At 39.1% G+C, this 24,505-nt stretch overlaps 1 protein-coding gene across 1 annotated transcript; it reads left to right on the plus strand.

Moving 5' to 3' along the window:
• Window positions 1-1,314: 1,314 nt before the first annotated feature.
• On the plus strand, window positions 1,315-24,505 carry LOC135083751 (phosphoacetylglucosamine mutase). Its single transcript, XM_063978491.1, has 12 exons — window positions 1,315-1,550; window positions 4,348-4,418; window positions 5,103-5,235; window positions 8,280-8,375; window positions 8,811-8,962; window positions 9,925-10,127; window positions 11,738-11,862; window positions 12,317-12,476; window positions 13,184-13,338; window positions 17,915-18,104; window positions 20,576-20,746; window positions 21,689-24,505. Exons 1-12 carry the CDS (start codon window positions 1,447-1,449, stop codon window positions 21,773-21,775), a joined length of 1,647 nt encoding a protein of 548 aa, XP_063834561.1. The 5' UTR covers window positions 1,315-1,446; the 3' UTR covers window positions 21,776-24,505.

A 24,505-nucleotide genomic window follows, 5' to 3' on the forward strand; every position in this document is an offset into this window, starting at 1 on the left:
ATTACAGTAAATGCTTATTAATCTCCTCGGATATTAGTGGATTGGAATACCTCACGCTCTGATGGGAACTGCGACTAACTAATTAGCAATTAGCCTCTAAAATTAACGCGGGAATAGCGTTGATCTATGTTTAATTATAAACTTTGTAGCTGACATCTTGCTTTTATGTGATTTATTGGATATCTAAGTATTCCTTCTTTGAAGTAATAACGAAAGCTAAGGTTTAGTAATTTTGAAGGCACAATAAGTAAATAAATAAAACGAAAACAAATGAATACATACATAACTACGAATGTACCTAAGTACTCGTACCTATTTGGGATCGCGAAAACCGCGAAAGTTCTTCTTAACCAAAATGCAAATGGAAATGCAAATGGAAATGGAAATGGAAATCTTTGAAAATTAAAGAAAACTGTTTAATTCTATTTTTAGTACCAAATAAATATTTTTCTTTCTTCTCTCTTTCTTTCTAATTTGTGCTTTTTTTAATGAAATGCGATTGCTGTCAACTTTTCAATAAATTAATTCTACAAGTAATTTCTAAGTTAGACCTTAATACCTACCTGTTCCTACGCGTGGAAAAATATCCAATACAAACCTCGCTCTACTTCAATAATCTATCTAGAAAATCATTCATCACTATAATGACCTAGGAAACTAACTAGGTATGTGGGAATGTGGGTATTTAACTACAACCTTAGTTGCGCACGCGTCGCTGCCACCCGCGGGTAATGGAGTGGCGCTGGCTCGGACTAAGTAATTGGCCATTGGCGTGTGGCCAGCCGACTATGGAGCATTCAACACTATTAAAGTTAGTAATAAGTAAAAAAATCCCGTAAACATGCCTCTGAACCGGGCAGGGAAAGTATTAAATCTTGACAAAATCTCGCATTGCAGCAGTTAATAAAATCTTCTTGGTGAAGAAAATAAAAAACATTTGATTCAAGTACATAGGTAGCTAGCTAACAAGAACATTACATAGTAAAAAAATACAACTTGACTGAAGTCGTGTAAAAAAGCTTGCCTTCCATTAATAAGTTCAGCACAGCCTTATAACGCCATCTATTGCTAAATAATAGTAAGACTATTACTTGTACTTACTGCCATCTAGTGACAATATTTGAAACTTGCTATCATACAAAAAGCATGCTTCATATTTTGACAGATGTCACTCCTAAATGTGCTAAGATTATACGACTAAATTACATGGATTCACAAATTGAAAAACAAGAATAATGTTCAAAGCATAATGTATGGCTTCAAAGTAAAATGGAACACACCTTACGTACATTTGAAATTAGTCGGCTAGCACCAGAATTCGATTGACGTTTGGAATGTCATTTTTCATTGAAAGTTATCACAGCGGGAATGCAGAAATCTCGTTTGTTGATTCCAAGTGATTGTACCTGAGCGATACGCGCCCATATAAATAAATTTCGCGTTACAATGCCGCCAAGTAGCTTACGAGTCGTGTACGCGTTCGCCAGAGAAATGCACCCAAAAACTAGCGATGTTTTCATTCAATACGGAACGGCCGGATTTCGCACAAAGTGAGTAAAAATTTGACCATTTTTGGCTATTTTCGTCAGCTACTGCATATTGAGGTCGTTCTGAGGCAATTTATGTAATATTTGTGGCCCTTTCTCTAATATGTTGTAAATAGTGTCACGTAAGCAATTGATCTGTTACCAACGAATTGTCTTTAAATTATGAGTCATAAGATTTCCTACGTATTTGTAACGGGAAGTTGTTCGTCACAGCGACAGTGATTATGGTCAATGACTCCTGATAATGTTTTATTAGGCAAAACAATGACCTACGTCATAGGTTATGCTCACTTGCGGGCACGATAGCCGTTTTTGTCGCTTGGGACTTCACGAGTATAACCGTTGGGCGATGCCTACGACCTTGCATGCACAATTAAAATATGTCCACATAAATGCATGGCATTGTCATTAATTAAAAGTACTTACATTATTCATGGCTTGCTAGATTATCCATAATGAACAAGCATTTGATATTGTAATTTGTTCTTGCTAATAGATTAGAACTGCTGTACAGTTAACAGTTTAAAAACTTCGAACTCATATTTAAAAGTAAGTTTCATAACTAAAAAGATTTCTCTTAGATTCATAAATGACACCAATTCATCCCAACTAATATTATAAATGCGAAAGTAACTCTGTCTGTCTGTCTGTCTGTCTGTCTGTTACGCTTTCCCGCTTAAACCTCGCAACCGATTTTGATGAAATTTGGCATAGAGATAGTTTGAGTCCCGGGAAAGAACATAGGATAGTTTTTATCCCGGTTTTTGAAACAGGGACGCGCGCGATAAAGTTTTTCTGTGACAGACAAAATTCCACGCGGGCGAAGCCGCGGGCGGAAAGCTAGTGTTTAATATGCCAAATAACTTGCTCTACAAAAGATGTATTTAAAAATAAAGGTAAGCCCTACTATACTCTTTGATCTGGTCACTAATAAGTAACAGACTGACCTAATAACTGTGTCAACTGTAAAATATATTGCCGCATTTAAAAATACCACTTCGGAGCAACGGAAGTACCTTTCCATCGACCTGGCACCGAGCCAAGCTCTCCCAAACCAATACCCTTTATTGTTTGTTGTTCCGACTTTTATGTTTATTGGTTTTCCATTTATTATGATAATATTGATATTAAAACACTCTCATACACAAGATGCTTTAAATGAGTGTCTGTAAATCACTTTGAATGTGTTTATTATTTTACGATGATGCAGTTTCACCTTTATTATGTTCTACATGTAAATAGAAGAGATGTTTGCAACTAAAATGTTGTTACCTGATTGTAAATCTCATGCAAAATATAAAATAATGCATTTAATAAATTTCTGCAATGTTCAAATCAGGTAAGGGTAGTTAAACACATTCAATATTTACAAACATATTTAAATCATTATTTAGCCATTGCTTGATATCACTACAGGATAATACTATGATGTTTGACTAAACAAAACTTTAAATAGTGCATGAGTCTAAAAATATGAACCTACAATATAATATAGCTAATTATTAATTGCATAACAATAGTTGCTAATTGGCATGCCTAACGACCAGCGCATTGTTGCTATATTTAGCAATCATAATGGACTTGTTCTAATTTTTATATCCATTTATAAACAAAAATTGTTGTTACTAATAAAGTGATGAGTACTGGTTCTAGATCATTGGTTCCCAAAGTGGGGGGCGCAAAGACCTTTAAAGGGGAGAGCGGGCCATCTGTAAGAAACCGGCGACCGCTGAGAGAATGCATTCAAGACTTGATACGACTCTTGACTGGAGGCGGAATTTTTTGTATGGTCGAAAGGGGGCGCGTCTCAAATAAGTTTGGGAACCAATGTTCTAGATAATAGCTTTCTTATCACTTGCTATCAGTTCGGTTGTACAAACTAATTGAGGATCGATTGATAAGCAAGTAATCCCATTTTCTATATTAGATACTAGCGGACGCCCGCGACTTCGTACGCGTGGATCCCGTTTTACCCCCTTCATCTATCTTACGCGGTTTAGATTTTTTCATACAAATGTTTTTTCCCGCTAACTCCCGTTCCCGTTGGAATTTCGCAATATCCTGTTGTAACTAAGCTTTAAGTTTACTAAGGGACCTGCATGCCAAATTTCAAGCGTCTAACTTAAGCGGTTTAGATTTTTCATACAAATGTTTTTTCTCGCTAATTCCCGTTCCCGTAGGAATTTTGCAATATCCTGTTATAACTAAGCTTTAAGTTTACTAAGGTACCTGCTTGCCAAATTTCAAGCGTCTAACTTAAGCGGTTTAGATTTTTCATACAAAAGGATTTTCTCGCTAATGCCCGTTCCCGTGGGAATTCCTAAGTATCCTATAACCTGCCCAGGAGTATGAAGAATAATTGTACTAAGTTTCGTTAAAATCCGTCGAGTAGTTTTTGTTTCTATAAGGAACATACAGACAGACAGACAGACAGACAGACAGACAGACAAAAATTTTACTGATTGCATTTTTGGCATCAGTATCGATCACTAATCACCCCCTGATAGTTATTTTGAAAATATATTTCATGTACAGAATTGACCTCTCTACAGATTTATTATATAAGTATAGATGAAAGACAGGCAGTTTTGATTTTATTCATATTGCCATCCTATGCGAGTGACTTTTTATGTTTACGGAGAGCTCACAATATCATAAAATAATGTCTGGTTTATTTGCTGCAGATTTCAATCTAAATCTTTAAAAAATTCCTAAAACCATGGTGTCCATTGATAGCTATAGTAGTGTAGATAGCCTGTTTGCTATTCTTTTTAATAGAAATCCTCTTTGTACGTTACAGAGCCAATCTACTGGAACATGTAGTGTATCGCATGGGCCTGCTAGCGGTGATTCGCTCCCGCGTCAAAAATGGTAAGTTTCGATTAAATTCAAAATGAATGATCCATAGTCAAGCTGTTTTATATTAAAACTGTGCCGCAGCACTTTCTGTACTTTATTTTGTACTGTGGTCTGTTGTTGAACCTAAGTTAGACTTACGCCCAGAACAGCAATAAGTAGACCATTCACGCCAATTTATGAAACAGAGACAATGACATATTATTTAAAATAAAAAAATAAATCGTGATAGGTGTTCAAGATAGATCTTGATCGTTTCATCCACGAAAACGAGCCCCACAAATTTTTGGTCGAGAGAAGCGCAGGGTGCGGGGAGATTGATCCGATCAATCCGTGCGTCATAATTGTAGTGTGCGTGTGGTAAAAAATGCCCCTATAACAGGTGGTTTTTATTACTTTGTATTATTCTCTATCGTATTATCTTTGTAAAACCAAAAATCGCATGTCTCTATTTTTTTTTAGTATCGCCTGTTATTTAGCATTATTACTGTTTTTATTTTATCAGGATATACCGCTTAGTTTAAAAGTTATTACGTTTTCTTTACAATAAGTAATTGGAAGAAAAAAAAAATCTATAAAAATTAAAAAAAAAAACTTAAAAAAATGTTGACCTCTTTTTTGTCGATAAAAATAGGTCTAGTTTCATCTATTTTCATATGTACACTTTAACGTGACTCACACTGTATAACATTTCCGCAGGTCGCACAATAGGCATGATGATCACCGCCTCGCACAACCTGGAGCCTGACAACGGGGTGAAGCTGATCGACCCCGACGGCGAAATGCTGGAACAGAGCTGGGAGGAGATTGCCACCAGGCTCGCTAATGTCAGGTGAGCATATCTACAAAATTACCCCACTGTATGTTCATTTCTTCAACCAAAAGACGTCCAATGCTGGACTAAGACCTCTCCCAAAGATTTCTACAATCCAGGTGCTTTCTACGATCTTGCCCAGATCGTCGGTGAACAAGGTGAATAGATTACCTTATAAATGTTACAGAAAGGTTGTTGTTATGGGAATCGATCCCAAACCCATCCCCCGGACACGGCCTGAGCCGAGGTCTGAGCCTACCGTGGCGCCCTCAGGCCGCGTCCGTAGTCCCCTCGATCGGGCCCACTAGAGTGAGCCCGCGTAGGCTGGACTTTGGTCCAACACCGCGGTGGGCAACCCTCTATTTGGGTTCGCCACTGATCGGGAGCCTAGTTATGCTCTCGATACGGCCCGATCACGCGTACGAGCCTGGGCTTCGCACGCGCACCGACGATCGTCAAACGGCTAGAGTACCTTCTGTACTCGCCACTCTGCCCGGTGAAGCTGGAAAAGCTCTTCAAGCTACCAGCGCGCGTGCCTTCAAAAAAGAAATGAGAATCGACGTTCAGTAGCTGAAATGATGAAGTTAGCTGGGATTGGATGTTTCTGGCGGAGGCTTGGAAGACGGCCGATCATCTAAAGATAGCAGACCTTAGCTGAATGTAGATTGGATGCAATCTGAAACTCTAAAGGGAGGACAATTCCCGCCTATGGCAAAAGCCTTAAAAACAATTAAGTCCTCTTGAATGATTACATAAGATCAATACGAAACCCTGTACGAGGCCACAAGAAACAACGCGTGTTTGCTTTGCGGTCGGTAACAAATGTAGGTTTCCAGAACTTATTCCTTGAATCCATTGAAACCAGGGCGATGTGGTTGTTAAACTTTTATATGTGTAGACCTAGTTGAGCTTGACGATCTTTAGTCTGTGCTTTCCAAGACATTATGGTCACCTATATCCTGTATGTATTTTTAACCGAAATAAGGTCATAGCAGACTTATCAACTCGGAAAGGGATCAACACCGTATCGCCTTTCGCGTGCTGTCAACCGCGAGGCGTTTACGTTACGGTACGGATAAGTGTGCGTTGCAGTATGGAGTTTCATACAAAAACTACTGACTGCCTCGAGTTGATACGGTTGCGATCCCTTTCCGGGTTGATAAATGTGCGACGGCCTTTAAAATGGAGATTCTCAGTTTGACCCATATTAATGATTGTCCGTGACACGCGAGATGGTTCGTGTTTGGCTGAACCAATTTTAATGCGGTGTTCAGAACAGTATTTGTTATTTTTTGTGATAAAATAAATCCACAAACCACAATCGAAAAATCAACAACAAATCCTATCAATAGTACCATTAATGAGTGCAAGTGAATTAATAAATCTATACTAATTAGATGATAACAGTAGGAAAATTTACTATTTCAATTTGTATACGATAATGACTGAAATACCTAGTTGTCATTAAAAACATTAGTTCTATATTTATCCTATAAAATATTTCAAATACCGAAAATATTAATAAATTCAACACCTTTACACTGGCGGGTAGCCAAAATATGATTCTACGGCTGAACTCTTAACCCAAAATGACATAAGTCCCTATCTATGTCAATGGGGTGGAGGAATTTAGTTCTATTTCCAGTGCCTAGGCGATAAAACCGAACGGCCTAACTGACAGTAACGACTGCACCTACGGATAACAGACGATGGGTTAAAGTTAGGCGCCTGTCACACCGTCGACGGAAAAACGAATGACTATCACCATAGAGAGAGAGAGAGAGAGAGAGAGAGATGCCAACTAATGCGCAGAGTTCGAAAGCGAAACTCAGTATCGCATTAGAAATTCACACATACAAAGAAATCAAAATATGTGCTCATTATCCACTGCGGTATCAGTACTCAACGTTGGAATAATACGCAAGCAATTTAAGCTGTTTACATTATGACGTCACTACTGTCATCATTGCTTTCACGAGCAATGTGTTCTGTTTTTGGGCATATTGCTGCGACACCGGCCCCGCCTCCTTATCACATCTCCCTTTAGGTTTAGTTTCTGTGATCTGTGACTATCACTAATTTTTTGCTCATAAAATATCAGGCACATCAAATTGTCTAGGCTAATGTCAAGTTTCGATATAAGCGAGTGTGACGGGCGATTCCCACTGTATATTGACAGCTCTTGTCGCTGGAACAAGCTATAGTTCCAAAATACTGGACTGTCCTGTCGATGACATTGACAGTGGGGCGCCACCGTCAATACCGGATCGCTGGTTCAGATTTTTGCCATGTTGGAAACCATATAGTTGAACAATGGTAGCGCCCCCCTGTCATTGAGTTTGGTGGGACAGTTCAGCGTGGGTCATCTATAGAAGACTAATCACTGACACATAAATTCAAAGTATGATCCATAGTGTTTCGAATCAGATTTTAGCAACTGCATTAATTTTATCATCGTCTCGATTTACCAAACTTTACTGAAAAAAGTAATTTAGTATGTCTGCTACGTCCCTTATACAATATGGTTTTGCAATGTCCGTACGGTCATGCTATCAAGAACCAATGGATATGTAACTTTATATCTTTGGAATAAGGCTCAGAATCAATTCAGGCAACTTCTATGTAGACAGGTAGAATCCCGCGAGTCGGCCGGATATCTCGGTACCTATTTTTAGAAGCAGTTAAATAATTGCGCTGCGAAGACGGTGTTTAAACTATTAAAGGTATAAGACAAGACGTTTTATTTATAGATCTTTTAAATCTTGCAACTCTATGTAGGAAAAGTTGTGAGAATATTAGATTTTCAGCATTTATAAGAATCGAGAAAAAAGTTAATTTCTTTGTTGAATTAAATAAAACGGAGATAAAATTGTGTAAATTAGAATTGTTTGGGATTAAACGAAAGCCAATAAAAATCTTTTACGAAACTAGGTACAAAAATTCGAGCACCACAATCCCCGATTTTCGGATATAACAGTTCTTTTTTTCATGACAAATAATTCTGAAAAATGTAGAAGAAATGTTTTTATGGTTACCTAATATAACTGTTTTCTTTTTCACAGTGACAATGACTTAGAATCAACGACGGGCGAGGTGATCAAGCAGGTCGGCGCTGATATGTCTCTGAAGGCCAGCGTCTTCATCGGAATGGACACCAGGTGACAGTTTAATACATTATTATGATGTTTAATACATATTCTTTGTCTTGAAAGACTTCTCTTGCTTGAGGGATGCTTTGGATGCTCAATAATATACGAAATCTGGCAACCGTTACTTACTGATCTATCAACACATAGCTCTGAATGAATTGTGTTGAAATTTCTCACTCAGACAGATGGTTACTAAGATAGGATTTTCCAAAATTTGCCCACTAAAAGGATGAAAGGAAGGTCCAAAGTTTTTATGGAAACAAGAAATTGTATTCCACGTAAGCAGCTTATAGATATTACAGTCAAACTTAATGTACAAGTATTTTCAGTTGACGAGTTTAATAATAATTTTAAGTTACTCTCTATGATCTCTTTCTTTTTCATCTAACCCCTGCATATATGTATAAAGGTATAGTTTTGACAATGTGTAACACGTATTTACAGATACACAAGCCCTCGCTTAGCAGCAGCGGCGGCTAACGGCGTAATCGCCCTTAAAGGCACCCCCAAAGAATTCGGAATCGTCACCACTCCCATCCTTCACTTCTGTGTCAAGTGTCGCAATGACAATACGTACGGCACGCCCACCGAAGAAGGTAACCTTTTGCATTGTGTTATCTGGATGACCTTTTATTTGGCAACAATAAGCATTTAGATGCCAAGTAATCAAATGATATCTACAGACAACAGCATATCCGTCTAAACATTGTAGTATTTTAAGCAGTTGTGATAAGCGCTATTTTTCAACAAAACTATGTGCTGTCGACTATACCTACTTACTTTTCATTAGTATGAAAATCAGTGGCGTGACGTCATTTATTTTTAAAGTTACTAACACCCGTATTCACAAACGATACCTGCTTAAGTGAAGCAGGAAATCGAACGCACAGCGTTGAATACAGCTCTGTGGTTGTTCGAGTGTCACCCTGTGCGTCCACGCGCACTGTGAGACCTCATAGTAATGTTTGTGAATACGGGCGTGAATTTCGATCACTTGGTAAAAAAAATGTATTGAGATCATTTATTTTCTAGTCACAATAACTACATAAATGAAATAAACAATTTTATCTGGTGTCTTGACCCGTAGGTTTATATACGCGCCGCGATAAGCTTTTCTCGCATCGTTTTATCGATTTTACGTGATAACCCCTATGTTTGTCATCTAAAATCATCGATAGGATCTGAGTTTTCTACGCATGTAGCATAAATTATCTAAAAAAAAACTAGACAAAGAGCTGGTGACGCCAGACCTACGTCATTTTATAAAAGCTGAAAGTTTGTCAGCATATGCTCCCAATATAGGATAGAATGTTGTGGTGAATCATGAAGTTTGGGTCATCGTAACTTTGGCAGCTATCCTAAAAAAACTGTCTGGCAAGGAGTTGGTACTGTCAAAACTGTCTGGCTGATGTGGAAACAACTTCTAATCATTGCCCAAATATTATTCATAAAAATCTGATTTCATATAAGATTTGCTTAGTTAAGAACTAGATGCCGGTCTGTGAAATGTTCAAATAAGCTCTACATTCTATATTTATTTATAAATTTCACCTTACAGGCTACTACGAAAAAATAGTGGGCGCGTTCAAGAACATTCGCCAGAAGTTGCCAGTGTTCGGCGAATACAACACCACTCTATACGTGGACGGCGCCAACGGCGTGGGCGGGAAGAAGCTGAACATCATCAGGAAGAGCCTGGATGGCGAGCTGGATCTCAATCTCTACAACTTGGGCGGTAATGGAGGGAAACTCAACTTGAATGTGAGTAGACGACACAAAAGATTATTATAGCGCGCTCAACCAAAGTTGAGGCGAACACGCAACACATGGCCTCAACTCTCGTTGCGCGAACTATAATTAGTGGGCGCTTTCGAGAACATTCGCCAGTTTTTTTTTACCCACAACGAAGAAGCTCTTGGCCTGCATCTCACCTGGTGAATAGTGATGATCACGCTGAAGGTAGAAGCGAGCTTCACCCAGGATCCTCAACCACGGAGGAACTGGTTATCTTACCTCCAACTGCTGGTACACAACAATGCTGCTATCATTGTTGTTATGAGGGAAGTCGAACCTTAACTTCGGACTCCTCCTATGTTCTTCTGATTAATTTCGTTGCGGGTCCAATGACAGTTTAACTTTCCCCCGGAATAAACTTGACCTTCACTGGTTGGGTTTTTATTGGCAATCAAGCTGTAGATCCTGGCTACACAGGAGTTGCAGCGGTGGGAACGAGAGGTGGGAATAGTCCCGTATCATTGTTGTTATGGACAGACTTAGGTAAGATGGTGGTAGCTATAGCCTGGTAGTTACCAGTATTCGAGTATAACAGTTTATACTTGGACGGCGCCAACGGCGTGGGCGGGAAGAAGCTGAACATCATCAGGAAGAGCCTGGACGGCGAGCTGGATCTCAACCTCTACAACTTGGGCGGGAATGGAGGGAAACTCAATTTGAATGTGAGTAGACGAAACAAAACATTTATAGCTCGCTCAAGGAAAGTTGAGGCGAACACGCAACATATGGCTTCAACTCTCGTTGCGCGAACTATAATTAGTAGGCACGTTCGAGAACATTCGCCAAGTTTTAATACACAACAAGGAAGCTCTTGGTCTACATCTCACCTGGTGGAAAGTGATGATCAGGCTGAAGGTAGAAGCGAGCTTCGCCCAGAATCCTCAACCACAGAGAAACTGGCTATCTTACATCCAACTGCCGGAATACAGCAATGCTGCTATCATTGTTGTTATGGGGGAAGTCGAACCTTAACTTCGGACTCCTCCTATGTTCTTCTGATTAATTTCGTTGCGGGTCCAATGACAGTTTAACTTTCCCCCGGGATAAACTTGACCTTCACTGGTTGGGTTTTTATTGGCGGTCAAGCTTTAGATCCTGGCTACACAGGAGTTGCAGCGGTGGGAACGAGAGGTGGGAATAGTCCCGTATTATTGCTGTTATGGACAGACTTAGGTAAGATGGTGGTAGCTATAGCCTGGTAGTTACCAGTATTCGAGTATAACAGTTTATACGTGGACGGCGCCAACGGCGTGGGCGGGAAGAAGCTGAACATCATCAGGAAGAGCCTGGACGGCGAGCTGGATCTCAACCTCTACAACTTGGGCGGTAATGGAGGGAAACTCAATTTGAATGTGAGTAGACGAAATAAAAGAGTATTATAGCTCGCTCAAGGAAAGCTGTTGAGGCGAACACGCAACACATGGCCTCAACGCGATAGTTCGAGAGGAAATTACGTGGTTTGGTTTCGAGATCCTTTGCTAGCAAGGACGACAACGCTTAGTTATTTTCATAAATATAGTTATTTTTGTTATTATTATTTATTATTATATCTCAAAATTTTCATATTATGTCCCCAGTGCGGTGCAGACTTCGTAAAGGTGTCTCAGAAGCCCCCAGTGGGAGTCGAACACGCGCCTTTCCAGCGCGTGGCTTCCTTAGACGGAGATGGCGACCGGATCGTCTACTACTATCTCGATGACAAGTATGTGGCTACTTATTAACTTTTTATTTATTTTTATGGGGAAACCAAACCTCTTTATATTTCTGCCACTATCGAGTGTGAAAGGGTTTCCTTAGTAGCTGTTACCAGTTGGCGCCACTGGCGAGTTACGTAAATAGTAAGAAAAACAGTTACTTATTCTCAAAAGTCCACTAGTATAATAGCAACAACAGCTTCCAAAAAATCTGTTCCTAAAATTTTACAAATTTTTTGAACGCTCATAAAAAAGAAACTAAGCTTCATAAAAAAAAATGATGCACATCCATTCAGGTCATATAGCAGTACAATTAATCCAAATATGAACAAAATCCCAAACCTGACTTGATTTTCGCTGACCGCTTCAATAATTCAACAACCGTTTTTAGAGCAGTAGATAAGAGTTATCTGTCTTTGACCATCCCTAACATCTCACTTATCTTTAAACCATCATTTTCAGAGACAAAATGAACCTTCTAGACGGTGACCGCATAGCTACGTTATTAGCCAGCTATATCACCGAGCTACTAAAGGCGAGCGAGGCGACCGATCTGAAGTTGGGGCTGGTTCAGACTGCGTACGCTAACGGCGCTTCTACTAAATACATTACTGAGGAGTTGGTGAGTGTTCGTTCGTTCGTTCGTTTCAGCCAAATGACGTCCACTGCTGGTCAAAGGCCTCCCCCAAGGTTTTCCACAAGTGAGTGTGTTAGGCGATTATCACACTGCACCGCGCTCCGCCGCGGTCCGCGTGGCGACATATTATAACGAATCCCGCGCGCAAACGCGTTGTCAGTGTGTTGTGCCGCGCGTGTTTTCTATACAAACTGAGGTACTTGCATATAATGATTAAATCTGTCGTCCCGCGTACCGCAGCGGAACGCGGTGCAGTGTGATATTCGCCTTAGATTTACATTTCAAACGTAAATGAACTTAAGGATTCGTCGCTTGAAAGTAAAATAGAATATTTTAAATGTCAAGTAAATCTCTGTTCTGATCTGATCCAATTTTGGTGTAAAATAGATGGGTTCGATTCCCAGCTTAGGCAGTTCGATTTTTTAATTAATTTAATTTAGTTTGAGAAGTGAGTCTTAACACTAGGAAATATTAATACCTACAAGTTGTTTGCTAGTTAGTTAAGTTTTTACACCTAACTAAATACTCATCATGGTTAATCTTCCTCTAGAGATAGATGGGAAAAGTTAACTTTATGCCTTGTGGCAAAAAAGTTTAAAAGGCATGAGTGAAACTCCCCTACATAGATATTAAGATAAGCCAATATTCTTTATCTTTATTGTTTATTTATAATGATTTAAATTATTTTCCAGAAAGTCCCCGTGACGTGCGTAAAGACTGGTGTGAAACATCTTCACCACGCAGCTTTGTCTTACGACGTCGGCGTATATTTTGAGGCGAATGGTCACGGCACCGTGGTTTACAGTGCGCAAGCGAAGAGGACTATCGCAAAGATCGCTAGGGAGGGGTGAGTTAGTTATTTAGTTAACAGGTCACCCCAACCCAACCAGTTTATTTGCCTTTGGAGAGGAGATGATGATCACAATACCCTTAGCTATAGTTCGTTTCATCCACGAAAACACGCGGGGTCGAGGAAAGCGCGGGGTGCGGGGAGCCTGATCCGACCAAGCGCGTCTTCGTGGATGAAATTATCTCTATTAGCGAAATAACAGAATAATAAGAAGATTTTCTTCGCGAAGGTATTTAAAAAAAAAATATGCTCAATGTCGTTAACAATATGGTGTAATTTAGCTTGTCTCAAGAGTCGAGCACCATTTTGTTGACAAACGTCAGTGATCGGCACTGCGCCGAAGTCATAGGCACGGTAATATTATCTATACAGTATTCCAACTCGGCCATATTTTTGAAATAAATGTCAACAGCCGCGCGGTACGTCACGGTATGACAACATGCGATAGGGCTGCCCACCTGCAGACCCTATTTTCATTACATCTGCCTACTTAGAATTTCTATGTAGTTTTGTGAATACATTTTTTATTTTATTTTGACAAACAAAATACTTTATGAATGAAATAGGATAAAAATGCATGTTGTTTTATGATTACTAGATTAAATTAAAAAATATATTTGTGTTAGGATTTAGTTACAAATCTTATAAATTGCGACCATAAATGTATGCGCCTCGATTGAGGCCTACAAAATGCTTGATTATTATACAGGACTAGCTGTGCCCGCGACTTCGTACGCGTGAAAACCCGTTTTCGCAAGATTTTTCATTTTTGCTCTGCACCTATTACTGGTAGCGCGATGGTATATAGCCTACAGCCTTCCTCGATAAATGGGCTATCTAACACTGAAAGAAAATTTTCAAATCGGACCGGTAGTTCCTGAGATTAGCGCGTTCAAGTTAGGTAAATTGGTTTATAAGCCGACACTAGCCCATGTTAACATGTGCATATAAATAGTATGGTGAAGTCAGAAAATCGATATCATCATTTGAATAATGGACATGGCGCACAATTTTTGTTAAAGATGCCAAAAAAAACTACAAAAAATTAGAATGAATACTGTATTTTTACTTTTTTGATATCTTTAAAAATGACTGAAATATTCAAGCTCAAAGTGCGCTCTTCCGCTAGGAGCGATTTTCCGCGCGGATTTTGAAAATGTGACGTAGTAACATGAAAAGCTGCATGTAAGATATTATCTGTGTACAATGGTTAGAATGGTTAGTAGGGGAGCCGAAGCGGGGATTTCGGGACTTACTAAAGAGTGGCAGACTAACATACAAGGAAATACTTTGTACCTGGTTGAGTACCTCTAAGTATGAATTTTTGATATAAAATGGCATTAGTTCTTATGCCTCTCACCCAAAAAATACCTCAATTAAGCCCAAATTTGAGACCGCAGCCAAACTTTGAGGGACGATGGAAACTAGCCTAGATGGAGGACACATGAAATTGAACTTCTGCTTCTTCATTGATAAAGACTTATCATTTACCATACCTTATCATTTTGTATTCCATTTTCAAGTCAGTTTTTTTTCGCTTACTGTTTAAACAATACGTGAGATTTTTTTAAATCTCAGGTCTTTTGAACGCACATCTGAACGATGTCTGGTTTTAATTTCATCAGTTACTCCGTGACCATAGCGCTTGCAACAGTGCCGAAATATTGGAAACTCAAAACTAAGATACATGGTAGCAATCCCGTCAGTAATAATAATAGGAAAATGTCTTGAAAAATAAGTAAATCGTATATTACTTTATGTAACTAATTGTATTATGTATCATACTTATAACTAATCACTTCATTCAGAACTAGAAAACGAGATCATATGACAGAACTTATGACCAGACTATGTACATTGAATAAAATATTTTTCGTTTTATCATCAAGCTTAGCAGCCTAATAAGTTACTATGACACTCGAGTCAATCCACATTCAGCACCATAGCCTCCCCTTCTACAAGCCCCTTTACAAATGTCTAAACGTCACTTAACCCTTTTAGCACCAGTTCTTTTGTTTTTGAGAAGATCTACCCAAATTTTTATATCAATTAAATTATAGTCCAGTGTTCCGGGAGTTTTGAAAATTGGTGATTAAAATAGATTTCGCTATGCTCTCTGTTAGTCTGTTAGTTAAGTGTGATTGCCGCGCTCGTTGCGAAATTGGAAAAATGCTGCCTAAAAGAAGATTTTTGATAATTACATTCTTTCCTATTTTGTCGTTACAGCCAAATGACGTCCACTGCTGGACAAAGGCGAGAGGCCTTTGGGTTTTCCATGGGTTTTTCATAATTAAAAGTCCTGCGCTGCCCGCATTCAGGTACTTCTCGCGACCTTTACCAGATCGTCGGTCCACCTAGTAGGAGGCCTGCCCACGCTACGTCTTCCAGCCCGTGCCGTGGTCGCCACTCAAGAAATTTTCTGCCCCAATGGCCATCGTCTCTACGAGCTATGTGTCCCGCCCACTGCCACTTGATTTGAGCAATTCTGCGTGCTATGTCGGTCACTTTGGTTCTCCTGCGGATCTCCTCATTTCTGATTCGATCACGCAGGGAAACCCCGAGCATAGCCCGCTCCATCACCCTTTGGGTGACCTTGAGCCTTCTTATAAGGCCCATAGTAAGCGACCACGTTTCAGATCCTTAAACTTTCCTATTTATTTCACGACTAGCTTTTGCCTTTGGCTTCATCCGCGTGAAATTTAGTGTCACAGATCGGCATAAATAATTTATTATAGCCTATATGTTAATCTGGGTTACAAACAATAATATTGTACAGTTTCAACAAAATCCGTTGAGTACTTTTTGCGTGAAAGAGTAACAAACCTGAGACACAGGAATCTTCCTAGTTCAGGTATCAATCACCAACATTCTTATTTTTTGTTTTTCCTGATTGTTTGTTATCATAATATTATCTGTTATGTTGGTGAGAAATAAACATTACTTTACTTTATTTTAAACTTCCAGACATCCAGACATCCAAACTTTCGCATTTATAATATTAGTAGGATACAATTATGTAATGTAGAAACAAACAAGACAAAAAAAAATGTATACTTCAGCAACGCGATTTTTTTTATACTTACTTCAGCATATTTAGGACACCCGGCAGCGTGTCCTGCCATGATCAAAGAAAAAAGAACTCGCAATTTAGCAGGTACATTAAACGAGGTCACAAAATTCGGAAAAACAGCGAAATCTATTTATTCACCAATTTTCAAAAATTCCGGAAAACTTTCCAAGTAAAATTAACAAATAACTGGACTATTTACTCGTTATTGAGCACAGAGACACAAACTTGGTTATTTTTCCAGAAAATTTATATTTAAGTGCATAAATGTAAAAAGGCTTCATAGTGCACAAAATTGGCAATAGGTGGCATAATAATGGTTACATTTTAGCGCCTAGTTTGAAATGTGATTGAACGATGACAACTAACAATAGTTGTCAGATAGGTAAAATTTTATTTTAGTTGGAAAAAGACAAAAAGTGGTAAATGGGTTAACGTGCGGGGGCTGCAAAATCATGTTGTGACGTCACGCGCGAATATTGGAAATTTTTGAAAATTTTAAAATGTCCGTAAACTTCTCGAGGCTCTATCTTCGGTAATACTGGATGGATTGAGGTGAAATAAAAACTAGTGTAATGTGTGTGATCTAAACTTTAAATTAAGTCATAATTTAACTTAATATTACAACTTATGCGTGTTGTCCATTTGAATTTTCATACAAATCTGATTTTATAAACTTTATTTTGTATGAAAATTTAAAAAAATAAAATTATGATATCACTGACTTCACCATACCATTTATTTATATGCTTATGTTAATATGGGCTAGTGTCGGCTTATAAACCCATTTACCTAACACCCTGTACAAATAGGTAAAAACAACACATCGTCCGTTTATTACAGTGGCACATTCGCGACACCCCCGACTTTTGCATGTCGAGCGCATACCGAGATTTAAATTTCGAAGGAAAGCTTGCGTTTCGTCCGTTTATATTAAGTTACAATACTGTATGATAGTATTACCGTGTCATAGGGCTGACTTCGGTAAAATGATGTGACGTGAGGTGCCAAACTGCGGAAAATGGCGGAGGAAATACATGAATAAGCATGAATTATATTTTGTGTTTCTATTATTATTCATGCAGTTAAAATACTGCACAGTATTTATTACACCACCGTTTTTACAAAATATATTTTATTATCTTTACAACGCAATGGGTGAAGAAGACACGTGCGTGCGTCAACACTCGCTCGTGATTGTCCTGTCGATTAGGTATCTCAGGAGTGTTTTGTTTTCGATGCAAACTCGCGGAGATGAACAGGCCTGGCGAAACGATAGATGAATGTATCACTATGAAGTTTTAAATAAGTCATTCCCCAAGGATTTCCACAACGACCCGTCCTGCGCTGTCCACATCTAGTAGCTTCTCGCAATTTTCACTAGATCGTCAGTCCACCGATTAGCTATGGCCTGCTTACTACGTTTTCAGTTCCGTTGCCACTCAAGACCTTTTTTGCCCTAAGGATCAAGTCAAAATTATACTTATCCATATATTTTTCCTACAGCGAACCAGAACAGTGCAAAGCGGCGCAACTGCTACTAGACTTCATCGACATGACCAACGAGACGGTCGGCGACGCAATCTCCGACCTCTTCATGGTCGAAACAGTGCTATGTGCGCGAGGAATCAACGCCAGGCAGTGGATGGAGGCTTATACTGACCTGCCGTGCCGCCAGCTCAAGGTTACTGTTCAGGTGAGACTATTTAAACAATCTATTTACTCATTAATTCGTGCTTACGTCAGAAGATGAGCTCACTCATTCGTTCTTCACATGTCAGATGATGTGCTGATTATTCATTCTTCGGTCACGTGTCAGTTGTTCGCTGAAAGCATCACGTAAGTCAGGTTTAAGGCTTGATTTCCTCCTACGCTGACGTCGGTCGCGTACATCGGTCGAGCGTACGAATAAACACAATGTTCTATGAAGCACCGCACTGCAACGCCGTCGTCAGCGGCAGATGATTACATAGAACTAGTGTGTAATCGTGCACGCCGCTGACGTCGGTCTCCGATGTCAGCCTAAAAGGAAATCAAGCCTAAATATAGTCCATTCATTCATTCGTTCACATGTCAAAAGATGAGCTGATTGACCCTTTGATTTGACTTTTTCTTCGACGATACTCTTGGGTGTCTATACTGTCTATCCCAAGTAACTTTCACGCAAGCTTTGTGGTGTTACGAGGATTCTGGAGCGTTCTAAGCTTATGATGTTATCGCCCTTGCTCATCAATATAACATGACCAACGAGACGGTCGGCGACGCAATCTCCGACTTATTCCTGGTCGAAACAGTGCTATGTGCGAGAGGAATCAACGCCAGGCAGTGGATGGAGGCTTATACTGACCTGCCGTGCCGCCAGCTCAAGGTTACTGTTCAGGTGAGACTATTTAAACAATCTATTTACTCATTAATTCGTGCTTACGTCAGAAGATGAGCTCACTCATTCGTTCTTCACATGTCAGATGATGTGCTGATTATTCATTCTTCGGTCACGTGTCAGTTGTTCGCTGAAAGCATCACGTAAGTCAGGTTTAAGGCTTGATTTCCTCCTACGCTGACGTCGGTCGCGTACATCGGTCGAGCGTACGAATAAACACAATGTTCTATGAAGCACCGCACTGCAACGCCGTCGTCAGCGGCAGATGATTACATAGAACTAGTGTGTAATCGTGCACGCCGCTGACGTCGGTCTCCGATGTCAGCCTAAAAGGAAATCAAGCCTAAATATAGTCCATTCATTCATTCGTTCACATGTCAAAAGATGAGCTGATTGACCCTTTGATTTGACTTTTTCTTCGACGATACTCTTGGGTGTCTATACTGTCTATCCCAAGTAACTTTCACGCAAGCTTTGTGGTGTTACGAGGATTCTGGAGCGTTCTAAGCTTATGATGTTATCGCCCTTGCTCATCAATATAACATGACCAACGAGACGGTCGGCGACGCAATCTCCGACTTATTCCTGGTCGAAACAGTGCTATGTGCGAGAGGAATCAACGCCAGGCAGTGGATGGAGGCTTATACTGACCTGCCGTGCCGCCAGCTGAAGGTCACTGTACAGGTGAGAATAGTGTTCCTTTCTCGGACTTTCCCCCATTAGTTCATTCACAATTCACAAAATGAGCCGAATGATCCACTCACTCACTCATTCGTTCACAATATGTCAAAAGGTGAGTTAACTGGTCCGCTCATTCGGTCAAATGTCAAAAGGCGAGCTGAATGACCTATTCACTCGTTTGCCATACATCCATTCGAAAGGATAAAATGAGAAGTAAACCCCCCAGGTAACTTATGTAAACTATTAAGGTGCTACGAGGTTACTGGGGCGTTCTAAACTTCATCTCAAGCTCGCACTCTAAGATCGTTAATATATCATGACCAACGAGACGGTCGGTGACGCAATCTCCGACCTCTTCTTGGTCGAAACAGTGCTATGTGCGAGAGGAATCAATGCCAGGCAGTGGATGGAGGCTTATACTAACCTGCCTTGCCGCCAGCTGAAAGTCACTGTACAGGTGAGATGAGTTTCATCTACTATCGTAATGCCATAGTATAGAAACTGACCTGAAGGATCCATTCACTCTTTCGTTCGTCACTTGTCAAAAAATGAGTTGAATGACCCAGTAGTTCGTTCACGCACCAATTCTTCTTTGAAACCATCACACCGTACTATGCGCGCGTGGTATAAATGCACATGTCGAAAGATGAGCTGAAAACTTCACCAACAGATAAACTGATTAACCAGTTCATTCATTAATTCGTTCACGTGCTAACTCTTCGCTGAAAACGTCATTTAAGTCATGTATAGTCCTGTGGACAGAACTGAAGCACTGAAGTAGTGATCGTCCTGTATAGTCTGGTCTGCGAGCACGTAGAATTTTGTCCAATGACCCCAAGCTACCCATCCTCATCGCACACTCACTGCGGGCGCCCGTCGCACAGTCGCGACAGCAATATAATTACGCGCGAGCGATAAGGATGGGTAGCTTGGGGTCATTGGACAAAATTCTACGTGCTCGCAGACCAGACTATACAGGACGATCACTACTTCCAGGCTTTAGCTGAAATGATGATGAGCAATTTACAGCAGTTACATTGAGAGAGTCACCAGGCATTACCGCCCATTGTATGTTTATTTTAATTAACAATTCAATCTTATTCCAGGACCGCAACGCCATCTCAACAACGGATGCGGAGCGTATCTGCACGGCGCCCGAAGGCTTACAGACCAGAATCAACGAGCTTGTAGCAGGATACAAACATGGCCGCGCCTTCGTGAGGCCTTCAGGCACTGAAGACGTTGTACGGGTGTACTCGGAGGCTGATACACAAGAGGTATGTGTTTTTTTGACCATACCGAAGAAACTCTTGTAATGTTTTAAACTTTAACTTCCTTAGATTTTAAACGAATAGACAAAAAAGCTCTTGTCCTGCACCCCACCTAATAGAATAGAAAGTGATGATCAGACCGATAGAAGAAAATCGAATTGCTTCTTTTCTTCGCTCGTAATTATTAACCACAGAGGTATTACGTTCTTGCCTTCAGCTGCCGAAACAATGTTGCCAACATTGTTATTATGGCAACAGTATAGTTCCGATAGCTGCAACTCTGCTGCAGACAGGAATAAAGTAACGTTTGTGATGGCGGAGATCGAAACCGCGACATAGTCGTCCGGAAACGCGAACCACCAGGCTAATGGATGTCTTAAAAATAGAGTGTGAAGCCTAAGCTTGGCACAAACATTCTATAGGTCTAAACTCAAGCCAGTGAGGTATGAGAGCAGCATGGGAGCATGGGAGGGGTGACATTGACATATCAAGATGCATACAAATCTGAAGTCTCGATGACGTTTGACCGTCACAAAATCACCCTCCTGCCCCCCTAGACAAAACACACTTTTTGATCGAATCGAAAATCAAATCCGTCAAAACTCCATACAAAAAAGGGGCTTTTCGACTGGTTTGCGATTATAATTTGCACTTTGTCTAGACCCACTGTTATAGTTCCAAAATACTCCTATGCATGACATTGACAGTGGGGCGCCACCGTCAATACCGGATCGCTGGTTCCGATTTTTGCCATGTTGGAAACCATATAGTTGAACGATGGTAGCGCCCCCCTGTCATTGAGTTTGGTGGGACAGTTCAGCGTGGGTCATCTATAGTACCGCTCCCATACCTCAGGCACTGATCACCGTCTAAAATCTGTTATTTTTAGTCGTGTTTGAAGTTTATGAGTGTGTTGAGTGTATACTTATTTTACCATTTTCTTTGCAGTCAGCAGACAAGTTAGCTGCAGAAGTCGCGCAAGCAGTTTTCGACTTGGCCGGCGGCGCGGGCGAGCGGCCAGTGTTACCCGCATAAACGAACTGTGATCGCACTGAGTTTGGCCACGCAAATACACACCTTACCCCGTTGAGATAGGCCGCTGTTTAACCTGCATGAGTTACCTAATTTTATACTGGCGCAGTTACTTGAGAAATTGGCCGAGACAAAACGCGAGCACGCACTCTGAAGTATTGGCGATGTACTATCGGCAACAGCGTTAACTGCCCATTGCTTGTCATGTCATCTCGTTCTATCGCAAAGAATCACCATTTGATGACAGCGAGAGCAAAAACGGAAATGGATAGTTAACACTGTGGCCGTGTGTACGGCGAAACTAACTGGAGTCCGTGTTTACACTGTCTCGATCAATTTCCCGCATAATGTAACTACGTCGTTCATTGTAAACACAAAATAATACATAAAGAATAGTTACATTGATAAGATTAAGTTCATCGATCTTCTTATAACAACCAACTCAGTGCTGGAATCATAAAACAACGCACTTGCTAGTCCATTGGTTTTATATAAGTTTTATAACAAAATCTCAACTTTATATTTTTTATTATTCCCTTAATTTTGTTATCAATAAATATTTTAACAATAAATAATGGTTAACCAAAATAATATAATGGTCCAAATAAATTTCTAATCTAGATCTATCTTGTTTTTGCAAGACTCATTCACAAAATAAATATATAAATTAATAAATAATAAACTGTAGAAGCTTCAAAATCGATTGAATGCCCGCGTTTTTAATAATTGTACCTTCACACTGCCTGAATTAGTCTTAGGTAAACTAACAAATAATATTAGTCAATAATCATATTATTGAACCCTTTTATAGTAAAATTAACATAGTTATATTTTGAATGTTGTAATAAGGAAAAGTTAGGAGAGCGAAATATTTAGATGTGTTAAGTACAAGAATGAAGGTAAAGGGATATTTTATAACTTAGTAAAATGTGTATAAAAACTTCCAAAATTATATAAATTAGAGAATAACTTTGATAGGTAAGGAAATATTTAGATCGAATTTGATAAATATATTCTTAACTTTTTATCCCAAGGATATATTAGTTGGAAGAGCCAACATCTTAATAAATTTATATGATAAAATATTACTTAGCCTTTCAAATTACTCTCGTCCTCTCTACCATTAAAATTTATATGTTAATGGAAAAATTACTATGAAAATTCCAGTTGTTCGAAGTTTGTGATGCGAAATGACTTGTTCTTGTCACCCTTATAGGATAAGAGGGAGTAAGATATATTCGAGTGAGATGCATATTATGTAAGCGCCGTACCAACGTTATTGAGATTATATTAGTAACTATAAATGTAACAAAAAGGGAAAATATTGTATAAATAATAAATATACACAAATGTAGATATTTTTTCGGCTTTGGAACACAGCAATGCACCGAGTTTATGTAGTAAAGGGTGCAATGAAAAATTTACCAGAAAAGTGCTACTTTATGTTAAAACAAATTGCATACCTATAGGTGAGCCTCGATAGTGTAAAAACCATGACATTTTTATTATGATGTTTAGTGCATAAACAGATAATATTAATAAATAATGTGATAATACACGAATAAATTCCATATTGCATTTTCAGGTGTATATTAGTTTTATTTTAAACGAGTGTAATAATTATTGTGTGTAATCGCTCAAATTTTTATTCATATCGAAAGTTAATTTTACGTAATACGAATTTAGTTTTAACTTCGTCGAAAACTATGTATTTGGTGTTCGTTTTTACTTGTGACTTAATTTTACGCTGTTTTTTCGTGCAAATATCATTGTTTTCTTTTTCTGTAATCGTCATTTTTCGCAATACCATTGTTTGGATGTTGTAAATTGCTGAAATTATCTTATCTTACATCATGAGTAGGTACTTCATTGAGCGTCCAAATTGATACGCAAAAAATTTCAACATGCCCTGCCGGTCGACGAACTATTTCGTTCGAATCAAGAATTCAATAACCTAAATAAAATTACATAAGGCACACTTAAGTTTTTGTAATTATGTAGTTTTGCTATTATTTGTTTGCAAGGTGCCTAGAAATGTGAAAGTACTGTATTCTACTTTAGTGTGGACCTTATTTGTTGAGCTGTTTGAATTGAGATTAGCTGTTATGATAGGAGGGGCATGCAATACCACCTGCCATACAAACGTAAATTATGAATGGGTACCCCCTTGGCATAAATGACGCCACTGCTCGATAAAGTTCTTAATATACTTTCAAATCACAAGTTATCTAACTTACCTAGACTTCTTGACATCATGGTACGTGCATTTGATAACATATCAAAGTGAAAATGTTAAGATAATCGCAAGTGTGTTATTGTCAATAGTTTTTATTAAAGAAAACAAACGCAAACTATGTATTAAAGAACCTATAAGTTTTTTAATAAAATCTGTCTTCTAAGAGAAAAGTATCAAGGACTTTCAAGAGTTTTAGAATGCTTAAATTATTTAATATCATCATTAAAGCATCATCGCTAAAAAAAATCAATTAATAAGTCAAATCTCAAAAATATTGTCATCCATCGTCCTTGATAGATTTTGGTGCTGAATATAGTATGCCTTATCGGATCGAAATGGAGTAAATTGAATTAGAAAAGACAGCTATTTTAACTTGCTATTTTATTACTGCAATAAATAATCTATTAAATCATTATTATTTGTGCAATTACTGTTATGAATGTGTGAATTTCCTTTATGCTATTGTTATCTTCAATATATCATTAATCAATTACTAA

Source organism: Ostrinia nubilalis, chromosome 24 (genome assembly GCF_963855985.1).
Source record: "Ostrinia nubilalis chromosome 24, ilOstNubi1.1, whole genome shotgun sequence".
Taxonomy (NCBI): domain Eukaryota; kingdom Metazoa; phylum Arthropoda; class Insecta; order Lepidoptera; family Crambidae; genus Ostrinia; species Ostrinia nubilalis.